The sequence below is a fragment of the Neoarius graeffei genome, chromosome 10 (genome assembly GCF_027579695.1).
Source record: "Neoarius graeffei isolate fNeoGra1 chromosome 10, fNeoGra1.pri, whole genome shotgun sequence".
NCBI classification, from domain to species: domain Eukaryota; kingdom Metazoa; phylum Chordata; class Actinopteri; order Siluriformes; family Ariidae; genus Neoarius; species Neoarius graeffei.
The window spans coordinates 90,772,216-90,795,195 of record NC_083578.1 but is presented as its reverse complement, the minus strand read 5'-3'; the positions used below and the strand labels follow the sequence as shown (position 1 = coordinate 90,795,195).

Below are 22,980 nucleotides of genomic sequence, written 5' to 3'. Positions count from 1 at the left end.
CCGCGTGGGTTTCCTCCGGGTGCTCCGGTTTCCCCCACAGTCCAAAGACATGCAGGTTAGGTTAACTGGTGACTCTAAATTGAGCGTAGGTGTGAATGTGAGTGTGAATGGTTGTCTGTGTCTATGTGTCAGCCCTGTGATGACCTGGCGACTTGTCCAGGGTGAACCCCGCCTTTCACCCGTAGTCAGCTGGGATAGGCTCCAGCTCACCTGCGACCCTGTAGAACAGGATAAAGCGGCTACAGATAATGAGATGAGATAATGCACTCAGGCTGCCAGTCAGTGTGTGACCCCCCCCCCCCCCTTTGAAAAATCCTAGCTCCGCCCCTGTAGATGTACATGCATGCAGTGCCAGCAGCTGTCACGTGTCTGTCAAAGCAATCAGAAAACCTCGGCATGTGAAACGGCAAAAAGCAGTTTGGGAAGAGGTCGAGTAGTTGGACTGCTGTGAAGGAAAAGACTAGGTTTCATTCATTACTTGTCAGCATGACAGGCAGAGGAGCCCAATCACCTAATCCCCATACGTGTGTGTGTGTACTTGTTTAATAAGCTGTTAATCAGTCCAAAAACACTTATCGGCAAGTTTAAGCTTTGATAAATCCTGACAGATCCTGACATTAGGTTTTTCGGATGTAGGTTTTTTTCATGTCTTGTCGGGTCAGCTGGTTTGGGTACCATTTTTTGTGGGTCTGACCCACCAGATACGGTTCACTTGGGAGGTCTGCAGAAACCCAGCAGTGGCAACCTAACGGAACCAGAGCAACACTGACCCAGTAGAACCAGATATTACCATCAACACAGGAGTAGAACATTACTGACCCAAAGAAACCCGAGCAACGCTGACCCAAGAGAACACCACCACCAATACCGTTACTGACTCGTGTGTGTGTTTAGGTGGAGGAGGGTACTTTTGTGAAGGAGGAGGTGGACGAGCTCTGCTGGACTCTCACAGCCAAGAAGAACTACAGGCCGAAGGGGGACGACATCCTGCCCAAGAAAGATGCCTTCCGGCTCTGGTGTCTCTTCATCTTCCTGTCTGAGGACAAATACCCGCTGGTGATGATCCCTGATGAGGTGAGACACCTTGATAATTCACTAATAACGGAGTATACTCAGAGGAGTGTAACATCTGAGTCATGATTACATTGGTCATTAAGAATAAAATATATAACAGTATTCAGCTTACATAACTGCATTTAATGCATTAGACTCGTCCTAGCACTAACTCATCACAAGCACCAGGCTCGCCACTCTCATAAATGCTAGGATTTAAATAAACTTGGTGCCACTAGGTGCTAACCCAAGTGCTAACTCCTGCTTGTGAATACGTAACGTTATTGGGTGTGTGGGTTTATTTGTGTTTAGTATGTTAGCATGGTGAGATGTGGCACTAGCTGCTGTGTTGTGGTGCTGAGTGTGTGTTTTGTGTTAAGGCGTTTCTGAAGCCTAAACCTCAGGGTGCATTCGGGCAGGAAGTAAGAAAGCACTGAGAGACTGTAAGGTTTTGAAATGTTCTGGCGCCATAAGTTCATCTGCAGTGTGGTTTAGCAGTAAAGTAGGTTAAACCATTGGTAAGGAGAACTTATAAGAGCTTCACTTCAACCAGTGACACAGTTTTATCAGAACGGTGCGCTCTCATTTGAGCAGCCTGGCGAGTGAAAGCTAAACTAGTGACTGGAAATCAAGTTAGTGAGCAAACACTAACATAATGAGGAAAATTTACTTACTGTGTAAACGCAAACTGCTAAATGAAACAACTTGGTCAAATGTTTGCTGAGCAAGTTGAGAGAAAGCTAATCTAGTGAGTGTAACCTAGCATACCAAGTAAATCTCAGCTAGCAACTGAAAGCTAATCTACTGTGTGAGTGCTAACCAAGTGAGCAAAACTAATGTATCCAGAGAAAGTTAACCGAGTGAGTCACATGAAAGCTAACCTAGCAAGTGAAAGCCTAACAGACAAGCTAACTTACTGAGTAAAAGCTAATCTAGTGAATGAAAGCTAACCAGGTGAGTAAAAGCTACTGTGTCAAGAGAGCTAACCACCTGAGTAAAACCTCAGCTAATGATTGAAAGCTAACCTACTGACTCAAAGCTAACACGTCCCGGTTTTACCGGGACAGTCCCGGTTTGGGGTTGTGTGTCCCAAGTCCCGACAAAAGTCTGTCGGGACACGGATATGTCCCGGTTTTCGCCACTCGCGACGTTTGCGACTGAGCAGCGTGGGAATCATTAGCGGAGAAATGTCTGCATTTACTATTTTGATGAATTGACAGGAATCGCAGACTTTCCTGGTTACTGCCCCCTGGCCCTGTGGCATGGGTGTTTATTTAGCCACGTTATTCCAGACAACAGAACGTGTTGCCATGCAACAATAAAATAAACATTAACTGGCGCGAATGTTCTTTGTCTAGCAGCTAGCAGCAGTAATGCTGCAGCAATTATGCCGAAAAGAAAATGTACCTTTTCCAAAGATTTACAGGACACCTACCCCTTCCTCCGAGAGGTGCAGAACAATGCGCACGAAGCCGACTGCACACACTAAGTGTTTTGTTCTTGTACTGAGTTGGGTAGCCTATGCTGCAAATGCTGTGCGCTCCTGTGGGGGCTTTCCTCGGGCCGTCGCCCCTCTCCTCCTTTACTGCTGAGAGAGGCCCTTCATATAATCTTTTTTTATTCACCTTGTTATCCCGAGATAACCACATAATTAATTCAGGATCTTGAGGAAACAACACAACTAATTCGAGATCTCGAGAAAATAAAACCGTTATTCCGAGATCTCGAGAAAACAAAACAATTGTTTCATGATCTCCGCTGGATCACTGTATCTCCGTCGGTAGAGACGAAGCCGGGCCAGTCTTCTGCGGAGGTGCCGCGGACTAATTTTGAAATTATCCCTTATTAAAAGACTTAATGCAATCTCTCCCTGTGTCAACCCCTGATCAAAATATTGCCTTATTAGGTGATCGATTATTCCAGACATTCTAATGATCAAAGTTGCGTCTATACAGAATGAGAAATAGCCCCAAGGTCAGCATATCACAAGTCTCTTGGCGCACCTGAATGAACCATTTCTCAGCTGTTTACTCATCTCATTATCTCATCTCATCTCATCTCATTATCTCTAGCCGCTTTATCCTGTTCTACAGGGTCGCAGGCGAGCTGGAGCCTATCCCAGCTGACTATGGGCGAGAGGCGGGGTACACCCTGGACAAGTCGCCAGGTCATCACAGGGCTGACAGCTGTTTACTCGAGATCATGAAATAATTTTGTTTTCTCAAGATCTCGAATTAGTTGTGTTGTTTTCTCGAGATCCTGAATTAATTATGTCGTTATCTCGGGATAACAAGGTGAATAAAAAAAGGATTATATGAAGAGCCTCTCTCGGCTTCCGTAGTATATATTCTCAAATCACTTGTCTCTTTTTTGTTTCTGTTTAACATACCATTCTGACAGTTTGGCCATATTGCTGTGTTGAACAGCTTGTTGTTGCACCTTCCATTAAAGTGTTCACTTTTGTCCACATCATCTTGCTTTATTCATTCAGTTGTGGGGAATGGTTAGTAAGGTTGATTCTGACCGAGGCTATGTTGAGGTTGCATATCTACTTTTTAAGTTCATGCTATAGTGCATACAATTTTAGAGATCTAGCCTACATGTGCATATGCATTCTTCTTGGTGTCTCACAAACAGGTGAAATAAATCAGTGTAAATGTGGCCTATGGACATAGCCTGGCCTATTCTCAGCCATTACAACATCTGTTCTGACCATAATTTAACTGATCTGTATCCCACTATGCTACTAGATAACAAAATGCCTGTTTGTTTTATTTCATGTGAGATGTTGATAAATGTGAGCTTCAACACAATGATAAGAGCACCTCTCTGAGTGTCACGTTTACGTAAAAAAAAGGTGTGCGAGCACGAGCATGGTCGCGCGCAAAAGTGTCCTGGTTTCAGACTCGGGAAATCTGGTCACCCTACGCTAACATAGTGAGTGAAATCTAATATATCAAAACAAAGCTAACCTAGCGAGTGAAGGCTAACCTCGCAATCATAGCTACTGTGTTGAATAATCCTGATTCTTGACGCTTGCTGCAGTTTTATTTTTGCTTCTTTTGCTGGATTTACCAAACAAAATGCTTCAGAAACTCTACAGAGAAAAGTATTTGTAAATAATATTCTTGAATTCAGGGATTATTTTTACAGAGGCAAGAATTTGTGTCCGTCGTGTGGCTCTCGTGGCGGATGGATACCACAGCTTATAAGTTATTATAATTTTCACACTATTTCTTAAAGTTCCCGTTGTCAGTACAAATTGCTGTAAGTTTTAATATTTTTATTATTGTTTCTCATCTCATCTCATTATCTCTAGCCGCTTTATCCTTCTACAGGGTCGCAGGCAAGCTGGAGCCTATCCCAGCTGACTACGGGCGAAAGGCGGGGTACACCCTGGACAAGTCGCCAGGTCATCACAGGGCTGACACATAGACACAGACAACCATTCACACTCACATTCACACCTACAGTCAATTTAGAGTCACCAGTTAACCTAACCTGCATGTCTTTGGACTGTGGGGGAAACCGGAGCACCCGGAGGAAACCCACGCGGACACGGGGAGAACATGCAAACTCCACACAGAAAGGCCCTCGCCGGCCCCGGGGCTCGAACCCAGGACCTTCTTACTGTGAGGCGACAGCGCTAACCACTACACCACCGTGCCGCCATTGTTTGTTACTGTATATTTTTATTTATTCTGTTTGTTACTAGTTCACCCGGTTGACAGGCGATGAGTTTATCCCATCATGTGTCGTCCACATTTCACAAAAATCATTTCTTCTCTCTCAAGTCTTCACTGATTTTCATTCTTTTTGGCAGGAAGGTGGGTCTGCCTGGGGTGCATGTAGCTTCTACACAAATTTGCACAATTCCAATTATTAATGAAGTTATGGACTAATTAAGCCTTAATGAGCAGTTCAACAAAAATCGCTTCTCGGTCAATTCCTCGCTGTTTTGGATTCTTTCTGGTTAAATAGGTCGGTATTCCTAGGGTGGATATCACTTCTATATATAGCTTGCAACATTTATTGTGCAATGTGACCCACTTTAGATCGTTCCTTCTGGACTAGACGGGGCCGGAGTGAGCTATGCCCTCGTTGACGGTCTCATTGTTGTTTATTATTATGATTTTTTTTTTAAATAACCACAAAACCTTCAGGAAAATGTAGAGTAACCAGGACTCCTTTTTACAGTGTTGCTCCAGTGTTAGAAAACTGGTTAAAAGTTCCTAAGAACAGATTTGGTCATACTTTCTTTCATGTGTGTCTCATCCTAAAGCCTTTATCGCTAGAGAGTTTTGAATTCATGTGATGAAGTCTTTATGCTTTCTAACATCTGCCCTCAGTGAGTTTTTGTACAGAAGCAAGTAAACAGATTCACTGTTCTTTTCGCTGTGAAACATGTCAGTATGTGTCTCTGAAAATAACATGTGCTATAAAAGTAGTGGAGATTTATTTAAAAATGAACCCAAACACGTGTATAATGTTTCCCTGTTTTGCTTGAAGGAGTGAATGTAATGACGCCCATCACTAAATCAAACAGCAGCTTTGGGTGCAGTGAATATAAAGGTGTGTGTGTGTGTGTGTGTGTGTGTGTGTATTTCCTCCATCTTAGCACAGAAAATAAGGTTGACGTTTTCTCTCTCTCTCTCTCTCTCTCATGCTTGCACTCTTTCCGCTGCCTTTCAGCTTCTCTTTCCGTGACATTTTGGTTATTTCCTGTTGGCAGTGTGGCATTTATCAGTTTCATTTACTGCAAGAAGGGGTGTGTGAGAGAGGGAGAGAGAGAGAGAGAGAGAAAGCAGATGCCACTTACGTTGCAGAATAATGTTTGTGGTTGAATGTGTTCTTAGCAGTTTATACTCCTGATGATCTAATCTAGTGTCACGCAATACATCACTATTTACATTAACACACACTGAACGCAGCTACACACACAGTTCCCTGTTTATCAGGTATCCAGTCAGGTGTATTATCCGCTGCTGCTGCTTCATTTTCAGCGCATCAGCAGTGTTCAGACCCCTTTTCAGGGGAAAGTACAAAATTGTGCTCAAAAAGTCACCAGATGGTCTCACAGACTAATTTGCATATTTGTTGAATCATCATGAACGTTTGCACATCAAAGCATGCTACACAAAGAAGGATGATGTTGTGAATATGAATAGAATTTAAGTTGCTTTTATTACTGTAAATATCAATAAGAAAATAATTTAAAACTCTAGAACAAAGACATGAGCGCGTGGACAAACGATGAGTCGTGATCAGTAGCCGTGTTTCCATTAACCTGCTTAATGTATAATATGAAATTGCGTATTTAAAAAAAAAAAGAGTAATGGAAACGTGAATTTTAAAAAACTCTTAAATATCACAAGTTTTTATACTCGCATAAGATTTATTTATCAGATGATTCAATAAAGCGATGCTTCACAAATTTGAAACGGAAACATGTTTTTTTGCATTTAAGTCACATGACATGAGGAGCGAATGGAAACACGACCTTTCTGGGGAAAAAAGAGCCATCTTGAAAGGAGAAAACTCTCTTAATCGCATAACATCACTCAGTGGAAACACAGAACATTTGCAATTGTGGTTGGTCAAAATGTTTTAAACTATCGCTTCTATTTTGTATAAAACTGAAATGGAACCCCAACCAGTGATTGGTTGTTGAGAACCGTGATGATCAGTAATCACCCCGTACCTTGTCCATGTGAAAGGACCACCATAGGAGTACCACTGGACCGATATTTAAAGCCCAGAGACCCTGAGGTGCTTCAAATCCCCAGCAACACTTCTCCATCAGATCCACTCTTCCACCACAACACCACTAGATCAGTGTCACTGCTGAAGAACTGTCCACTGTGCCACGTAAATATTGCATATGAGCAGCATTGTGTGTGTTAGATTTTGCTTCACACTTCCAGATGCTTCAGTAGTCTTCACTTGAAGTTCCTCACCACAGCTCGAGCACATGGATACTGGTGGTTTTAATTCTCACCCAGTTTTGGTGTTCTTTTTGCTGAATTAACAACTCCCACTAACACGCTGTAATGGCACTTTCCTACCAGACAATGCATCCCAACAGGGGACGATTACTAATAACATTCTATTTATTTGGATGGGATGCGATTTAAGGTAACAGCCTTGAATTTTTCAAAATGAGCTGTTTGACCTGTCGTTATTCTGCACTATTTCAAGCTCTACTCAGTTCTCTTCTTCAATTGCTGCCAAAACGGGTAACCAAATTCAACCTTGTGGGCACTTTCTTATCGCACGTCCCCCTCTGCAATAGAAATAATGGAAAAATGTCACATTTTTGTTACTGCACCATACAGGAAAAGTGAAGAACACCTTCTAACATGTGCTGCTCTTCAACCTCAGGTGGAGTACCTACTGAAGAAGCTGTGCATGGCCATGAGTGTGGAGCTGAACTGTGTGGAGCTGGAGGACTTTATTTCCCAGGATTCCATTCAGCAGAACGGTTTCAGTGTGTGGGCATTTCTGCAGATGATGAATTCTGGGAAGCTCACCAGAGGACTTACCGAGGAAACTGTCAGCATGGCCATCGAGGAAGTGTATCGAGAGATCGTGGGAGATGTGCTGAAGGAGGTAGGGGGAGTGCGAAAGGCAAGACTGCAGTAGTACCTGTGTCAGAGTGAACAGAAACTCTCATGCAAAGGGTTAAGGAATGGTACTTATGGGGTTATGACCTATAACCTAGTCAAGATGGCATGGATGTTGTTAGCTAACTAACTCAAGCAAATACCAAGGAGCAGGGTTGGCTAACCATGTTAATGAATGGTTAAAAAGTGTTGGAGTTAATACACTGCTTCCTTGCCTTAAAGGGGCGGCTCACCCTTCCCAGAATCCTCTGCAAGTTGCTATTTTCAATGCTCACAATATTCCAAAAACAATCTGCAGCAATACAGCCACACCTTAGACCGTATATCTTAAATTGTAACTGAAATTGAAGATATCGTCAAAGTATCTATATTTTAAATTCTTTCAACCGATCCAGTCCATTTTCATATGGTGGTTCTGTTTTAACAGACCCGACCCAACCTGAACCTGTGGCCACAAAGGAAAGGAAATATCAGCCATATTTTATTCAAAGCCCCTATGTATGACGTATACATGAAGAAAAAGATTGAAATGGGTTTTGAAGAGGTCACTAATGGTGAATTTGTTTAGGTTTTACTGCACAGAATACTGCGAGCTGGCCTAGTGGTTAGCGTGTTTGCCTCTCAATTGGGAGATCGCGAGTTCTACTCACAGTTGGGTCATACCAAAGACCATCATAAAAATGGTACCTACTGTCGTCTGGCAAGACGCACTGCAATATAGATGCAAGTGGGGAGTCAAACTCTCACGGTTACTAGAGGACTCCCCCCCCACTGTAACCCTAATTGTATGGGTGAGAGGCCAAGGGCTACGGAAACGGAGATTGGCACCACCCAATGCACCTTAAGGGCCTGGTTAGTACTGGGACGGCAGACTGCCTGGGAAGACCAGGGCATGGTGCAGGAGGGAAGGACTTGCTGCACAGAGTGCTAGCAGGTAGTGGTCACATGCTTACAAAAACAACAAATTGGATTCTGGGAATTGTGAGCCAACCCCTTTTAATATCCATAAGTTGGTGACCAGGAACCTTGGAAGCAATAAACTCTCGAAACTAGGAGACTATCAAGCAAGGAGCTTGGAAAGCTTGTGTGCTATCAAACATGCAACCAGACAGAATGATGACAAGAAGACTAGAACCCTGTGAGATAAGAGACTACAGGAATCTAGTAGACTGTAAAGCAACCTGTGGATCAACAGGACTGGGAGATGGGGAACCTGTGAAAGTATGAGACTAGGAAACGAGGTACCTGGCAGGAAACAAGGAATTTTGGAAACATGAAGAAACCACAGTAAATAGGAAACTATCAGTCCTTGGAGATTAAAAACATTTCCAAGCTTAGGAGCCTTGGAAACTAGGGGACTAGAAGCTTAGAAACCTGTGAAAGACACTCAGAAACTAGGAGACTTAAACAAGGATTCTTGGAAACAGAAAGACTGACTAGGAAGGAAGAAACCTCAATATTAGACATAAGAAAAACTAAGTAAGGCACTACCAAGAGACATGAGAAATTGGGGACTAAATCACACGTTAAACTAAGAATCTATGATACAAATCTAGCAGGAATCTAGTGGACCCTAAAGTAACCTATGAACCAAGGGGACTGGGAAATCGGGTATCTGGGAGGCTAGGAGATGATCAAATGAGGAATCCTGGAAATAGGAGACTCTCAGACCTTGGAAAGTGTAAAAAAACAACAAAACATTGAGCAAATTACATGAGAAACTAGAATTTAAGGATCTGAAACTCCGAGATTAGGATCCTGGGAATCTAGGGACACTTGGGAAAGAAAGAGACTAGGAGATGAGGTATATTGGAAGCTAGAAGAATAGGAATCCAGGGATATCTTGCACTGAGCAAACTGGTGTCCGGCATCTACAGGCTTCATCGGAAAAAAATCGGCTGTTTCATTTAGACAGATGAAACGTGATGGCAGGGAAGACACTGTTCTTTCCTCTTGTGGTGGTGATGTACAGGGATAAAATTGTGAATGAGTACTTTTACAGCATGTGAGTCTCAGTTAAAGTGTGTGTACGTGTGTGTACCAGGGTTACCTGTGGAAGAAAGGTCAGTTGAGGAGGAACTGGACGGAGCGCTGGTTCACCCTCAAGCCCAGCTCTCTGGACTACTACGTCAGTGAAGACCGCAAAGAGCGTAAGGGCAGCATCGCACTGGACACCAACTGCTGTGTAGAGGTAGGTGTGTGTCCCAAATGGCAGGTTAAACCCTGAGGTCATCTTCCAACTCAGCAAAGTGCACATCCTATAGTTGGTCAAGGGTGCATGTGATAAAGGAAAAAAAACGCAGAGTTCAGGAAGCTTGATATGTCTCTATTGTGAAGATATTTTGAAGTCGACATGGAGGAAAAGTTTGAGTTGCTTCCTGCTCTCAAACTCAATCAGCCCTTACCATGTATGTGTGTTCTGCAGGCTCTACCAGACAGAGATGGGAAGAGGTGTATGTTCTGCCTGAAGACCATCTCAAAGACGTTTGAGCTCAGTGCCTCAGACACCAAACAGCGTCAGGAGTGGACAACAGGTCAGTGTCCTCCACTCTCCTCATCTTACTTCTTGTTTTTATCTTTTTAAGGTCAACCACCCCTCCTTGAACTGCCACCTTATTGTGGTGGAGGGGTTTGTGTGCTTGAATGATCCTAGGAGCTATGTTGTCGGGGGCATTATGCCCCTGTCAGGGTTTCCCAAGGCAGACAGGTCCTAGGTGACAGGCCAGACTAAGAGCAGTTCACCAAAACCCCTATGGAGAGAAATCCGAGGACCGTGACGTCGCCCGGGATGACGCAGCCGGGGCCCCACCCTGGAGCCAGGCCCGGGGTTGGGGCTCGTATGCGAGCGCTTGGTGGCCGGGCCTTTGCCCATGGGGCCCGGCCGGGCTCAGCCCGAAGAGGTGACGTGGGCCCGACCTCCTGTGGGTTCACCACCCACAGAGGTAGCAGTAGGGGACTGGTGCAATGTGGATTGGGTGGCAGTCGAAGGCAGGGGCCTCGACGACCTGATCCCCGGACACAGCGGCTGGCTGTTGGGACATGGAATGTCACTTCGCTGGGGGGGAAAGAGCCTGAGCTTGTGCGGGAGGTTGAGAGGTACCGGCTAGAGATAGTCGGGCTCACCTCCACGCACAGCTTGGGCTCTGGAACCCAGCTCCTCGAGAGGGGCTGGACTCTCCACTTCTCTGGAGTTGCCGGTGGTGAGCGGCGGCGGGCTGGTGTGGGCTTGCTTATAGCTCCCCAGCTCAGCCGCCATGTGTTGGAGTTTACCCCAGTGAACGAGAGGGTCGCCTCGCTGCGCCTTCGGATTGGGGAGAGGGCTCTTGCTGTTGTTTGTGCCTATGGCCCAAATAGCAGTATAGAGTATCCGGCCTTCTTGGAGTCCCTGGGAGAGGTACTGAGGAGTGCTCAGACTGGGGACTCCATTGTGTTACTGGGGGACTTCAATGCTCACGTGGGAGATGACAGTGACACCTGGAGGGGCGTGGTTGGGAGGAACGGCCTCCCCGATCTGAACCCGAGTGGTGTTTTGTTATTGGACTTCTGTGCTAGTCACGGTTTGTCCATAACGAACACCATGTTCGAGCATAGGGGTGTCCATAAGTGCACGTGGCACCAGGACACCTTAGGTCGGAGGTCAATGATAGACTTTGTAGTCGTTTCATCTGATCTCCGGCCCTATGTCTTGGACACTCGGGTGAAGAGAGGGGCTGAGCTGTCAACTGATCACCACCTGGTGGTGAGTTGGATCCGCTGGCGGAGGAGGAAGCTGGACAGACCTGGCAGGCCCAAACGTATGGTGAGGGTCTGCTGGGAACGTCTGGCCGAGCACTCTGTCGGGGAGGTCTTTAACTCCCACCTCCGGGAGAGCTTTTCCCAGCTTCCGAGGGAGGCGGGGGACATTGAGTCTGAGTGGACCATGTTCTCTACCTCCATTGTGGATGCAGCTGTTCGGAGCTGTGGCCGCAAGGTCTCCGGTGCCTGTCGTGGCGGCAATCCCCGAACCCGGTGGTGGACACCAGAAGTAAGGGATGCCATCAAGCTGAAGAAGGAGTCCTATCGGGCCATGTTAACCTCCAGGACTCCCGAGGCAGCTGACGGGTATCGGCAGGCCAGGCGTGCTGCAGCTCGGGCAGTTGCGGAAGCAAAAACTCGGAACTGGGAGGAGTTCGGGGAGGCCATGGAGAAGGACTATCGGTCGGCCTCGAAGAAATTCTGGCAAACCGTCCGGCGCCTCAGGAGGGGGAAGCAGTACTCTGCCAACACTGTTTACAGTGCGGGTGGGGAGCTGTTGACCTCGACTGGGGACATTGTCGGGCGGTGGAAGGAATACTTTGAGGATCTCCTCAATCCCACCGTCATGTCTTCCACTGAGGAGACTGAGGCTGATGACTCAGAGGTGGACTCGTCCATTACCCAAGCCGAAGTCACTGAGGTGGTTTGCAAGCTCCTCGGTGGCAAGGCACCGGGGGTGGATGAGATCCGCCCTGAGTATCTCAAGTCTCTGGATGTTGTGGGGCTGTCTTGGTTGACACGCCTCTGCAACATCGCGTGGCGGTCAGGGACAGTGCCTCTGGAGTGGCAGACTGGGGTGGTGGTCCCTCTTTTTAAGAAAGGGGACCGGAGAGTGTGCCCCAATTATAGGGGAATCACACTTCTCAGCCTCCCAGGGAAGGTTTACTCCAGGGTACTGGAGAGGAGAATTCGACCAATAGTCGAACCTCGGATCCAGGAGGAACAATGCGGTTTTCGTCCTGGTCGCGGAACACTGGACCAGCTCTATACCCTTCATAGGGTGCTCGAGGGTTCATGGGAGTTTGCCCAACCAGTCCACATGTGCTTTGTGGATCTGGAGAAGGCATTCGACCGTGTCCCCCGTAGTATTCTGTGGGGGGTGCTTCGGGAGTATGGGGTTCGGGGCTCTTTGCTAAGGGCTGTCCGGTCCCTGTACGAACGGAGCAGGAGTCTGGTTCGCATTGCCGGCAGTAAGTCAGACCTGTTCCCAGTGCATGTTGGACTCCGGCAGGGCTGCCCTTTGTCACCGGTTCTGTTCATAATTTTTATGGACAGAATTTCTAGGCGCAGCCAGGGGCCAGAAGGAATCCTGTTTGGGAACCACAGGATTTCATCTCTGCTTTTTGCGGATGATGTTGTCCTGTTGGCTTCTTCAAACCAGGACCTTCAGCATGCACTGGGGCGGTTTGCAGTCGAGTGTGAAGCGGCTGGGATGAGAATCAGCACCTCCAAGTCCGAGGCCATGGTTCTCGACCGGAAAAGGGTGGCTTGCCCTCTCCAGGTTGGTGGAGAAGTTCTGCCTCAAGTGGAGGAGTTTAAGTATCTCGGGATCTTGTTCACGAGTGAGGGAAGGATGGAGCGTGAGATCGACAGGCGGATCGGTGCAGCCTCCGCAGTGATGCGGTCGCTTTACCGGTCCGTTGTGGTGAAGAAGGAGCTGAGCCAAAAGGCGAAGCTCTCAATTTACCGGTCGATCTACGTTCCGACTCTCACCTATGGTCATGAGCTTTGGGTAATGACCGAAAGGACAAGATCGCGGATACAAGCGGCCGAAATGAGTTTCCTTCGCAGGGTGGCTGGGCGCTCCCTTAGAGATAGGGTGAGAAGCACAGTCACTCGGGAGGAGCTCGGAGTAGAGCCGCTGCTGCTCCACATCGAGAGGAATCAGCTGAGGTGGCTCGGGCATCTTTTTCGGATGCCTCCTGGACGCCTCCCTGGGGAGGTGTTCCAGGCATGTCCCCCCGGGAGGAGGCCCCGGGGAAGACCCAGGACACGCTGGAGGGACTATGTCTCTCGGCTGGCCTGGGAACGCCTCGGTGTTCTTCCCGAGGAGCTGGCCGAGGTGTCTGGGGAAAGGGAAGTTTGGGCTTCCCTGCTTAGACTGCTGCCTCCGCGACCCGGTCCCGGATAAAGCGGAAGAAGACGAGACGAGACGAGGTCAACCAGTAATTCAAGCATGCTTCTCAGTGCACTTGGATGAAAATTTGAAACTGTACTACACAAAGGGGGAAGCATTTTGATTCTGGCTGAAACACCAAAACTTCACATCATGCTGCAGTGTCTGTCATTTAAAGGCTCTGTCCCAAATACTAGAACCAAAATTTGTTCGAACAAATGTCTTGATTGTTGTTATTTTATGGTTGGATGTTCATCTAGTGTTTGTCTTGGTGTATGAGGGAGTGTATGTTAACACTGAAAATACAATCCAAATGAGATAATAATCATAATAATAATAATATGGTGTAAAAATGAGCTCAGTATTGTGTAAGATAGGGTTAGTCATTAGCATTAGGCTTCAAAAAAATATTTCATTAAAAAAATTTGGACCAGAGAATTCCATTGTATGTGTTGGTGGTGTAGTGGTTAGCACTGTCTCCCCACAGCAAGAAGGTTCTGGGTTCGAGCCCAGTGGCCAACGGGGGCCTTTCTGTGTGGAGTTTGAATGTTCTCCCTGTGTCTGTGTGGGTTTCCTCCAGATGCTCTGGTTTCCCCCACAGTCCAAAGACATGAAGGTTAGATAAAATACCCAGCCACTGGGGTTACATGCTGAAAGCCAGTGCATACTTTGTGTCGGTCTCAAGCCCGGATAGGTTGGCAGAACAGATCCGCTGTGGTGACGTCTAACGGGAGCAACTGGAAGAAGAATAAGAATTGTATGGTTTCAGATGCACTCAACGTGAACTGATCCCAGTGATGGGGTTTATGTGGCCTGTAGAGTAAGCAGTGTGTGAAGTTTGGGTTGCGTCTGCAGTGGACTGATGATGTAAGAGGAACGGGATGGTGTTTGTGTGGCTGTCCTGAGGAGACTGGTACTGTACCACGTAGGTACACCAAAGCAAGAGAAGAGTGGTTTGACTTGCAAAGCCAAAAGAGTGCTTAGGTTTCGTTTGTTAAAAAAAGACTCCGATAGTCATACTGAAGATCTGCTCAGTACTGTTTGACTGTTTTATAGCACACAGTTGTGGAAAAGTAATGACTCATAATCACACTGTCCGACGTCACCCAGGAGAGAACAGGTTCTCTTTTGACTCCTGGTTCCTCTCAAGGCTCTTTCTTCCTCATGTCATTGCAGGGAGTTTGTCGTCCTCACCACTGTCAAGTCAAGTTTATTTGTATAGCGCTTTTAACAATAGACATTGTCCCAAAGCAGCTTTACAGAATTTGAACGACTTAAAACATGAGCTAATTTTATCCCTAATCTATCCCCAATGATGAAGCCTGTGGCGACGGTGGCAAGGAAAAACTCCCTCAGACGACATGAGGAAGAAACCTCGAGAGGAACCAGACTCAAAAGGGAACCCATCTTCACCTGGATAACAACAGACAGCATGACTATAACATTAACAGTTTTAACATGAAGTCAGTTTCATTGATGTTATAAACTCTTCACTGATGGAAACTTGAGTGTAAAACTGTTCATGACAACTACAGTCCTAAAGTTAGCAAGTCAACCGTAGTCCTCAGCTATAAAAGCATTACTGTAAGAGTCCAGAGCGTCTTCCAAGTGTGACTTTCAACTGTCCACATGGGGCCGTCCTCCACAGGAGCGATGCGATGAGACTCCAGCCAGACGCAGGGCACCAGGATGGATCAGGCAGGTCCGAGGTAGCCTGGGCCCGCCCATCCTAAGTGTGACGCAACACGAGGGCCTGTTGCGAGCTTAGTCTGGCAAGGCAAGCTATCTCCAGCTCTTCCAAGCTCCCAAAAAATCGGGAGCCAATCAACTTTGAGCATCTCCAACGGCCCTGGGTAGAGGCGTGTTCAAGGCAGTGACGTAGCAGAACTGCGACTGGAAGCCATAGATTGTTTACAGAATCTATGCCGGAAGTGCTTCATTCACTAGAAACATTACGAACATGGAGCAGCGGCAAGCCTTTAACACAGCGGTAGATGCTGTATTGAAAGCATTCAACGGGAAGTTCTCATTGAAAACGGAGCAAAGAGCAGCCCTGGAGGTATTTATCATCTTACTGTTACTCAAGCAGTTTCCGTCGCGTCACATACGTCAGAGGAAAGAGTGATGTGATTGGTTTAAGCTTCGTCACAGCCTTTTCTGGCTTCGACCAGTAGCAAACTGAGGCATTTCAGGGAGGCGGGTCAACCACGCCTTTGGGAAACGATTGGGCTGAATATCTTTGCCAGACCAAATGCTCGCAGAGCTTTGAAGTCACGTTAGCCAAACTAGGTCCGAGGGGCAGAAGAGGTTCAGCACCTCGATCCCAGGATTGACATGTAACTCAGAGGGACAGATTGGAGGGGGAGAGAGAAGAGAGAGAAAACACAGGTTGTTAGGTATGCCCAATGTCACCTGAATAAGTAGGAACAGTATACATATTGCACCGAGTACAAGCAGGGACTCCGGCAACTAACTCTGACAGCATAACTAAAAGGGGAGAGCCAGAAGGTAACACAGGTATGAGGGAGCCCCGGGACATAAAGCAGCAGCCACTACACCGTCAACAAACTCGAGTGAGCAAGCGAGTGGGGACTGACAGCATCCGTACATCCCAGTTTACCAAAACACTCTGTCTGAGGATCCTCCAGATCTACTCCTTTACCTCATAAACACCATTAACACAAGGCTTGACTAAACAGATCTGTCACCTCTGGGTTACACATTAGAGATCTAAATCTGTATTTCTGTAAAGCTGCTTTGTGATTGTCTTTCCTTAAAGTGCTGTATAAATTAAACTGAAATGAAGAGCCAGTGACTGGGCTGATGCTTTCATTCAAAGTGACGTACAGTGGAGACAGGATGAGGTTTAAGGGTCTTGCTCAAGAGCCCAACATTGGCAGCTTGATGATGTTATTGTTTGATCTTGCAACCTTCCAATCAGTGGCCTAATGGCAATGAGCTACCACTGCCCCACTGTGTGGTTCTGGACAGGTCCACAACGGACTGCTCAGGAATGGCATAGTTAGATGTCTGTGATGGTAAATAGGGTGTGGTTTGAGACGTATCCAGTGTGGACTGATGTGACATTTTTGATTGTGTCATCATGGACCAGTGATGGTCTGTATCGTGAATAGTATGTGGTTTGAGATGTTTCCACAATGGCATGATGATGGTGAGAAGTTGTGATGAATTTGTCCATCATAGACTGAAGTGGGATGTTGTATTTGGTCCCCCAGCGATCCAGACGGCTATCCGGCTACACGCAGAGGGGAAGTGCTCCCTACATAAGGAGCTGAAGCTGAAGCGGCGGGAGCAGCGTGAACGCAGGGAGAGGAGGCGGGAGGAGAAGGAGCAGGAGCTGCAGCACCTCCATTTGCTACAGGAGGAACGCGAGCGCAAGAATGCTGAGCTGGAGCTCCTGAAGGAGGCGCAGAGACAAGCACAGCTACTGCTCGAACAAGAGGAACAGCGGAGACGTGAACAGCACGAACAGCTCCAAAAAGGACTGGAGCTCCAGCTAAGGGAGGCACAGGAGGTACTGGGGGGTTTCTGGTGGTGGTGGGGGGGTTATAGCTGGGCAATAGTAATATGATAAGTGCTAACGTGTGTGTGTGTGTGTGTGTGTATAGGCACGCGTGTTTATGCAGGCTGAGATGGCTCTGAAGGAGGAGGAGGCAGAGCGTCAGAAGAGGCGGATCCAAGAGCTGGAGGAGTTGCAGCAGAGATTAGAGGAGGCACTGAGACAGGAGATCAAAGCGAGACAGGATGAGGAGCAGCACCGATACAAACAAGCCAGGTATACACACACACACACACACACATATCGCAGATTTGAAATGCTGTAAGGGCTCGAGGCCTCGTGTATCAGTACAGTGTGTACAACTTCCCCTATAAAGCACTTACACAACATTCATCAGGAAGTCACCAGAGGAAGTGCTAATCTCACACTCAACTTGAAGGATGGACACACGCGTGTGCGCGCGCGCACACACACACACACACACAGCTATTTTCAGAAGGTGAACATCACTAAAAGAGAATGAGAAGGCAATGACTGTACAGTTTTCTGGAGGAGGAGGAGACAATGTACACTCTGGTGATGATCACAGAACATTTTTGCTGTAGTCATTTCCTAAGGTAGAAGCCGGAGTGTGTGCGCGCGCGCGTGTGCATCAGGAAAAAAAAAAAACTGTCTTGTCCGTCTTAATTAAAATGTTATACACGAGAAAAGTTTACAAGGGCAATTTCCTTCTTCCTCTCATACTGTAGGTGAAAGATGTTACCTAATACAGTTAATAAGAAAGTGTGCATGTAAACTTTTTTTCTCGTGTTTTATCTGGAACAGACAAGAGGCCGCTGCACCCCCCCCCCAAAAAAAAACAAAGCAAAAACACACCATGTCTACACACACACTACAGTTTCTACCAAAATGTTTTAATCATTTTTAATACTAATTTTTTATTTTAATTATAAATTTTTTAAAATTTCAGGGTTTTTTTTATTTGCAAATGTGCTTAATTTTGTAATTATCATTAACATTAAAATTATTTGAAAATACTTTTTTTTTTGTAAAGTAAACTTCACATCGTTCGACATCCCTCGTAAATATCTCATCTCATTATCTGTAGCTGCTTTATCCTGTTCTACAGGGTCGCAGGCGAGCTGGAGCCTATCCCAGCTGACTACGGGTGAAAGGCGGGGTTCACCCTGGACAAGTCGCCAGGTCATCACAGGGCTGACACATAGACACAGACAACCATTCACATTCACACCTACGCTCAATTTAGAGTCACCAGTTAACCTAACCTGCATGTCTTTGGACTGTGGGGGAAACCGGAGCACCCGGAGGAAACCCACGCGGACACGGGGAGAACATGCAAACTCCGCACAGAAAGGCCCTCGCCGGCCACGGGGCTCGAACCCGGACCATCTTGCTGTGAGGCGACAGCGCTAAACACTACACCACCGTGCCGCCCCCCTCGTAAATATATTTATCTGATTTAACTTGTCTAATTTTAGCAGAAGTCAAACACACTGAAGGATTTTATTTCATATTGTTGAACTCAAAACTTTTTCCATTTACTGTGACAGAAAGTGAGGACAGCATGTCAGTGTGTAGTTCAAGCCGGAAAATTCGAGTCCAGATGAGAGACAGCATTTGGAAAAATACGAGATGGAGGAAAGGGGCGGGGCTTACAGGGTGTCTGTAATATCAGAGTTCAGAACTCGTATCCAGCTGTCAATCATTCTCGAGTCGAATGTTGATTGGTTTTTATTGAGAGGAAATTGTTTTTGTGTATTTTTGAGTGACAACTCCTAGCAGAGCCCTCCAGCTTTTAAAATGTATAGGAGGAGGAGGGGGAATGATGAAGGCTCTGATCACTGATGATGGAACGATGTTGAAGGTGATGATGGTAATGATTGTGATGGAGCTAGTGATTATGCAGGTTTCTGGAGGAGGAAGAGCAGATGATGTTGGTAGTGATGATGATGATTGTGCAGGTTGCTGGAGGAAGAGGAGGACAAGATGAAGTCCCTGATGACTCTGCAGGAGGAGCAGGAGGAGTTCATTCAGAGAGAGCAGAAGGAAAAACAGGAGCTCAAACAGGAAATGGAAAACAAAACGCGAGCGCTGGAGGAGGCGCAGAAACAGCTGGAAGAGATCAGAGCAAACAGACACAGAGTGGATCAGGACGTGGTGGTCGGTACACTGTGTATAAATATATATTCCTGGATTCACTGGTTCTGTTGATTGCTAAGTGTGTGTGTGTGTGTGTGTGTGTGTGTTCGATCATCAGGCTGCTCAGAGGAAGCTCCGGCAAGCGAGCACTAATGTCAAACACTGGAACGTTCAGATGAACAGACTGATGCACCCTATTGGACCTGGAGGTAGGAGTGTGTGTGTTGGGTGGGTGGGTGTTCAATCTCATGCTCCTTCATCCCATTGCTTGTGAATTTGGCCCAAGTTGATTCAATCTCCTCCACTTGCACTTGGTTATCCTCCATTTATTAAAACATCAAAACAAGATGGCCGCTCATCAACAGCATTGACAGTACACACAGTAGCACTACAGTACACACATATTAGCTTTAGATCAATCGACATATTCACTTGTTAAATCAATAACACTGACTATACAGTTAGCTGGCTAGCTTGTTGCTAACAAAAGATGAACATGGATGTGTCCAAGATTTTCACCCAATTTGTAGCTTGAAGCTACGGCGGTTGAAAGTGGCATAATTCTAATCTCCACCTTCTCGCATCAAAGCCTCAGATTCAGCTGTAAACAGGACAACGTCAATCAATATCATCTTCAGATGTTCTCCTGACTGGATATTCTTTACATGGCAATTTCAAAAGGTGCATCATTTGCAGAAACGACCCTGAATTAACATGGATTTAACATTTAAGAATGTGAGTGCAGCTCTCACTGGGACCGAATGACTCGCAGTACTGGACACACCAATCCCTACTTCCAGAGAACCTCAGTGAACATGGTCCTAATCCTTCTCAGTGCACATGTTCATCAGGTAGACTGGCTTGGTCAACGCTGATGACCCCTTTGATCATCAGCAAGAGGATTAAAAGCTGGTCCTGTAACGAAATCCAGATTATTTCTCCTGAATGTTAGGTTTGAGTGTCTGTCAGATCCTCCTTTACTAGACGCTGTTGTAATGCTTCCTAGGGGAGCTGAGAAGTGGGCCTCCATTTTGGGAGGTAAGGAGGAAACCTGTCCATCTCTCTCGTTCTCTATCTCTCTGGACAGTTGAGGAGTGAACTGGGGATCTGGGAGCTCACTTTGATTTCACTTGGCGAGAAAACCTTCATTAGCATCTCTGTTCCATCCTTTTTGCGATGGCTAGATGACTGGGTCTGAGCATCTCCAAAATGGCACATCTTGTGGAGTGTGTCACGTCCCCCCCCAATCTGTTCCTCTGAGTTACATGTCGGTCCTGGGATCGAGGTGCTGAACCTCTTCTGCTCCTCAGACCTGCCTGATCCATCCTGGTGCCCTGTGTCTGGTTGGAGTCTCATCACATCGCTCCTGTGGAGGACGGCCCCATGAGGACAGTTGAAAGTCACACTTGGAAGACGCTCTGGACTCTTACAGTAATGCTTTTATGGCTGAGGACTACAGTTGACTTGCTAACTTTAGGACTGCAGTTGTCATGAACAGTTTTGCACTCAAGTTTCCATCAGTGAAGAGTTTATAACATCAACGAAACTGACTTCATGTTAAAACTGTTAATGTTATAGTTATGCTGTCTGTTGTTGCCCAAATGAGGATGGGTTCCCTTTTGAGTCTGGTTCCTCTCGAGGTTTCTTCCTTGTGTCATCTGGAGGAGTTTTTCCTTGCCACCATCACCACAGGCTTCATCATTAGGGATAAAATTAGCTCATGTTTTAATTCATTCAAATTCTGTAAAGCTGCTTTGTGACAATATCTATTGTTAAAAGCGCTATACAAAATAGACTTGACTTGACTTGTTCCCGGTATGCAGTGGTTAGTACCTACCAAAAGTGGTCCAAGGAAGGAGAACCAGTGACAGGGTCATGGGTGTCAAAGGTTCATTGATTTGCATGGGGCACAAAGACTAGCCCATATGGTCTAATCCCACAGAAGAGCTACTGTAGCACAAACTGCTGGAAATGTGAATGACGACACATTACCTTCTTCAGCAGTTTGTGCTATAGTAGCTCTTCTGTGGATTTGGACCATATGGGCTAGCCTTCATGCCCCATGCGAATCAGTGAACCTTTGCCACCCATGACTCTGTCACTGGTTCACCGGTTGTCCTTCCTTGGACCACTGTTGTTCGGTACTAACCACTGCATACCAGGAACACCCCACAAGATGTGCCATTTTGGAGATGCTCAGACTCAATCATCTAGCCATCACAGTTTGGCCCTTGTCAAAGTCACTCAGATCCTTATGCTCGCCCATTTTTCCTGCTCTAACACATCAACTTCAAGAACTGACTGTTCTCTTGCTTCCTAATAAACCCCACCCCTTGACAGATGCCACTGTAATGAGATAATCAATGTTATTCACTTCCTCACCTGTCCGTGTGCATATCTTGCTTTCTGTGAGATGAAGTTGTCTAATATTAGCACCTACCTTTCTTTTTCTTTCTGCCTACCTATATATTAAAATGGTGCTTTAAAACCTTGACCCCTGTTGGCTTTGATAGATTAAAGTTATGATTTGCATTTCAGGCTGTGTGTGTGTGTGTGTGTTTTGAATCCTCTGTGTGTTTTGCAGAGAAGCGGATGTCGCCAGGAGGCTACTCCAGTTTCCGTATCCCGCCGCAGAAGGATCCGGGGCTGCGGCTCAGAAGGACAAGCAGCGAACAGGATGAGGAGAGCAAAGAGAACACGTTAGAGAACCGACTCTCAAAGCCCTCCAATGGAACCATGAACACACACTGAGAGGCGTGGCCAACAAGATCCACACCTCGGTTTCAGTTTTCATTGGCAGAGAGAGAGCGAGAGCGCACTACAGAAGCCACCACTTCAGCAGTGTAAATCTCCCAAAACCCCACAGACTCAGTGACTTACCTCAATACTTAACGCTTCCTTTAAGATGCATGACGGAATCGAAGCAAAGCATACAGCTACTAATGCAACTAATGCAGAATCCAACACAACTCCTGTGTTTACACACTCCTTGTGGAAAATATTAACTGTTCACAACAGTTTTAATCCTGAATTTTGCTTGTAGATGTATACATGTTGTACGTTACAAACACGTGATGATTACACTCGGTTTAGCGAGACTTGGATTTTCTCAGAGGACCTGAGCATTAAAGGCCTCGGTGTACTTCAAGCAAAGATGACGTTCGGCTAGCTTCCACAAACAACGTGACGGTAATGTGGAGCAAACAGACATCATCTCAAGGTATAAAAAAAAAAGTAGAAAAGTGGGTCTCCTTGTCAATGTATCACACTCGCCGTCCTCACCATCCTCATCCCTCAGTTTATTTAATTGTCCCTTTTTTTTTGTAAATATGGAATAACAGAAGCAGCTCTTCCTCTTGTTCCATCATGTCTTTCTGTTCACCCACCAGCAACCGGTCATCTTCCTGTAATCATAGAAATAGTCCTGAAATTTTAACAGCGCCACCTGCAGTACTGGAGGACTCATACAGGACCACAAATTCAGTAAATAAGCTTGAGGGTGTGGTTTCACCTTCATGTAAACCTCGCAGATGTCATGAAGTATGCTGAGACCTTTTGTGTGCTTGTAAACGTGGCTAACGATTATTCTGTATTTCACATTGTAGTTTTTATTGCTTCGTCTGCATGTAAAGGCTAAGTGTACAATAAATCAAAATGGCACAATACCAGAGTCCCAAGTGATGATAAACACGGTTTCCAGTCATACGAACACA

At 46.3% G+C, this 22,980-nt stretch overlaps 1 protein-coding gene across 1 annotated transcript in view; it reads left to right on the top strand.

Moving 5' to 3' along the window:
* The window catches only part of def6a (DEF6 guanine nucleotide exchange factor a), a 31,072-nt gene extending 8,140 nt beyond the window's left edge, over positions 1-22,932 (top strand). Inside the window, exons 3-11 of the mRNA XM_060932615.1 lie at positions 895-1,074; positions 7,435-7,662; positions 9,721-9,867; positions 10,102-10,210; positions 16,824-17,122; positions 17,217-17,383; positions 19,090-19,288; positions 19,386-19,476; positions 21,852-22,932. Of these exons, the coding sequence (XP_060788598.1) occupies positions 895-1,074; positions 7,435-7,662; positions 9,721-9,867; positions 10,102-10,210; positions 16,824-17,122; positions 17,217-17,383; positions 19,090-19,288; positions 19,386-19,476; positions 21,852-22,018 (1,587 nt within the window). The 3' untranslated portion in view covers positions 22,019-22,932. The remainder of the gene's footprint in view (positions 1-894; positions 1,075-7,434; positions 7,663-9,720; positions 9,868-10,101; positions 10,211-16,823; positions 17,123-17,216; positions 17,384-19,089; positions 19,289-19,385; positions 19,477-21,851) is intronic.
* Positions 22,933-22,980: the final 48 nt, after the last annotated feature.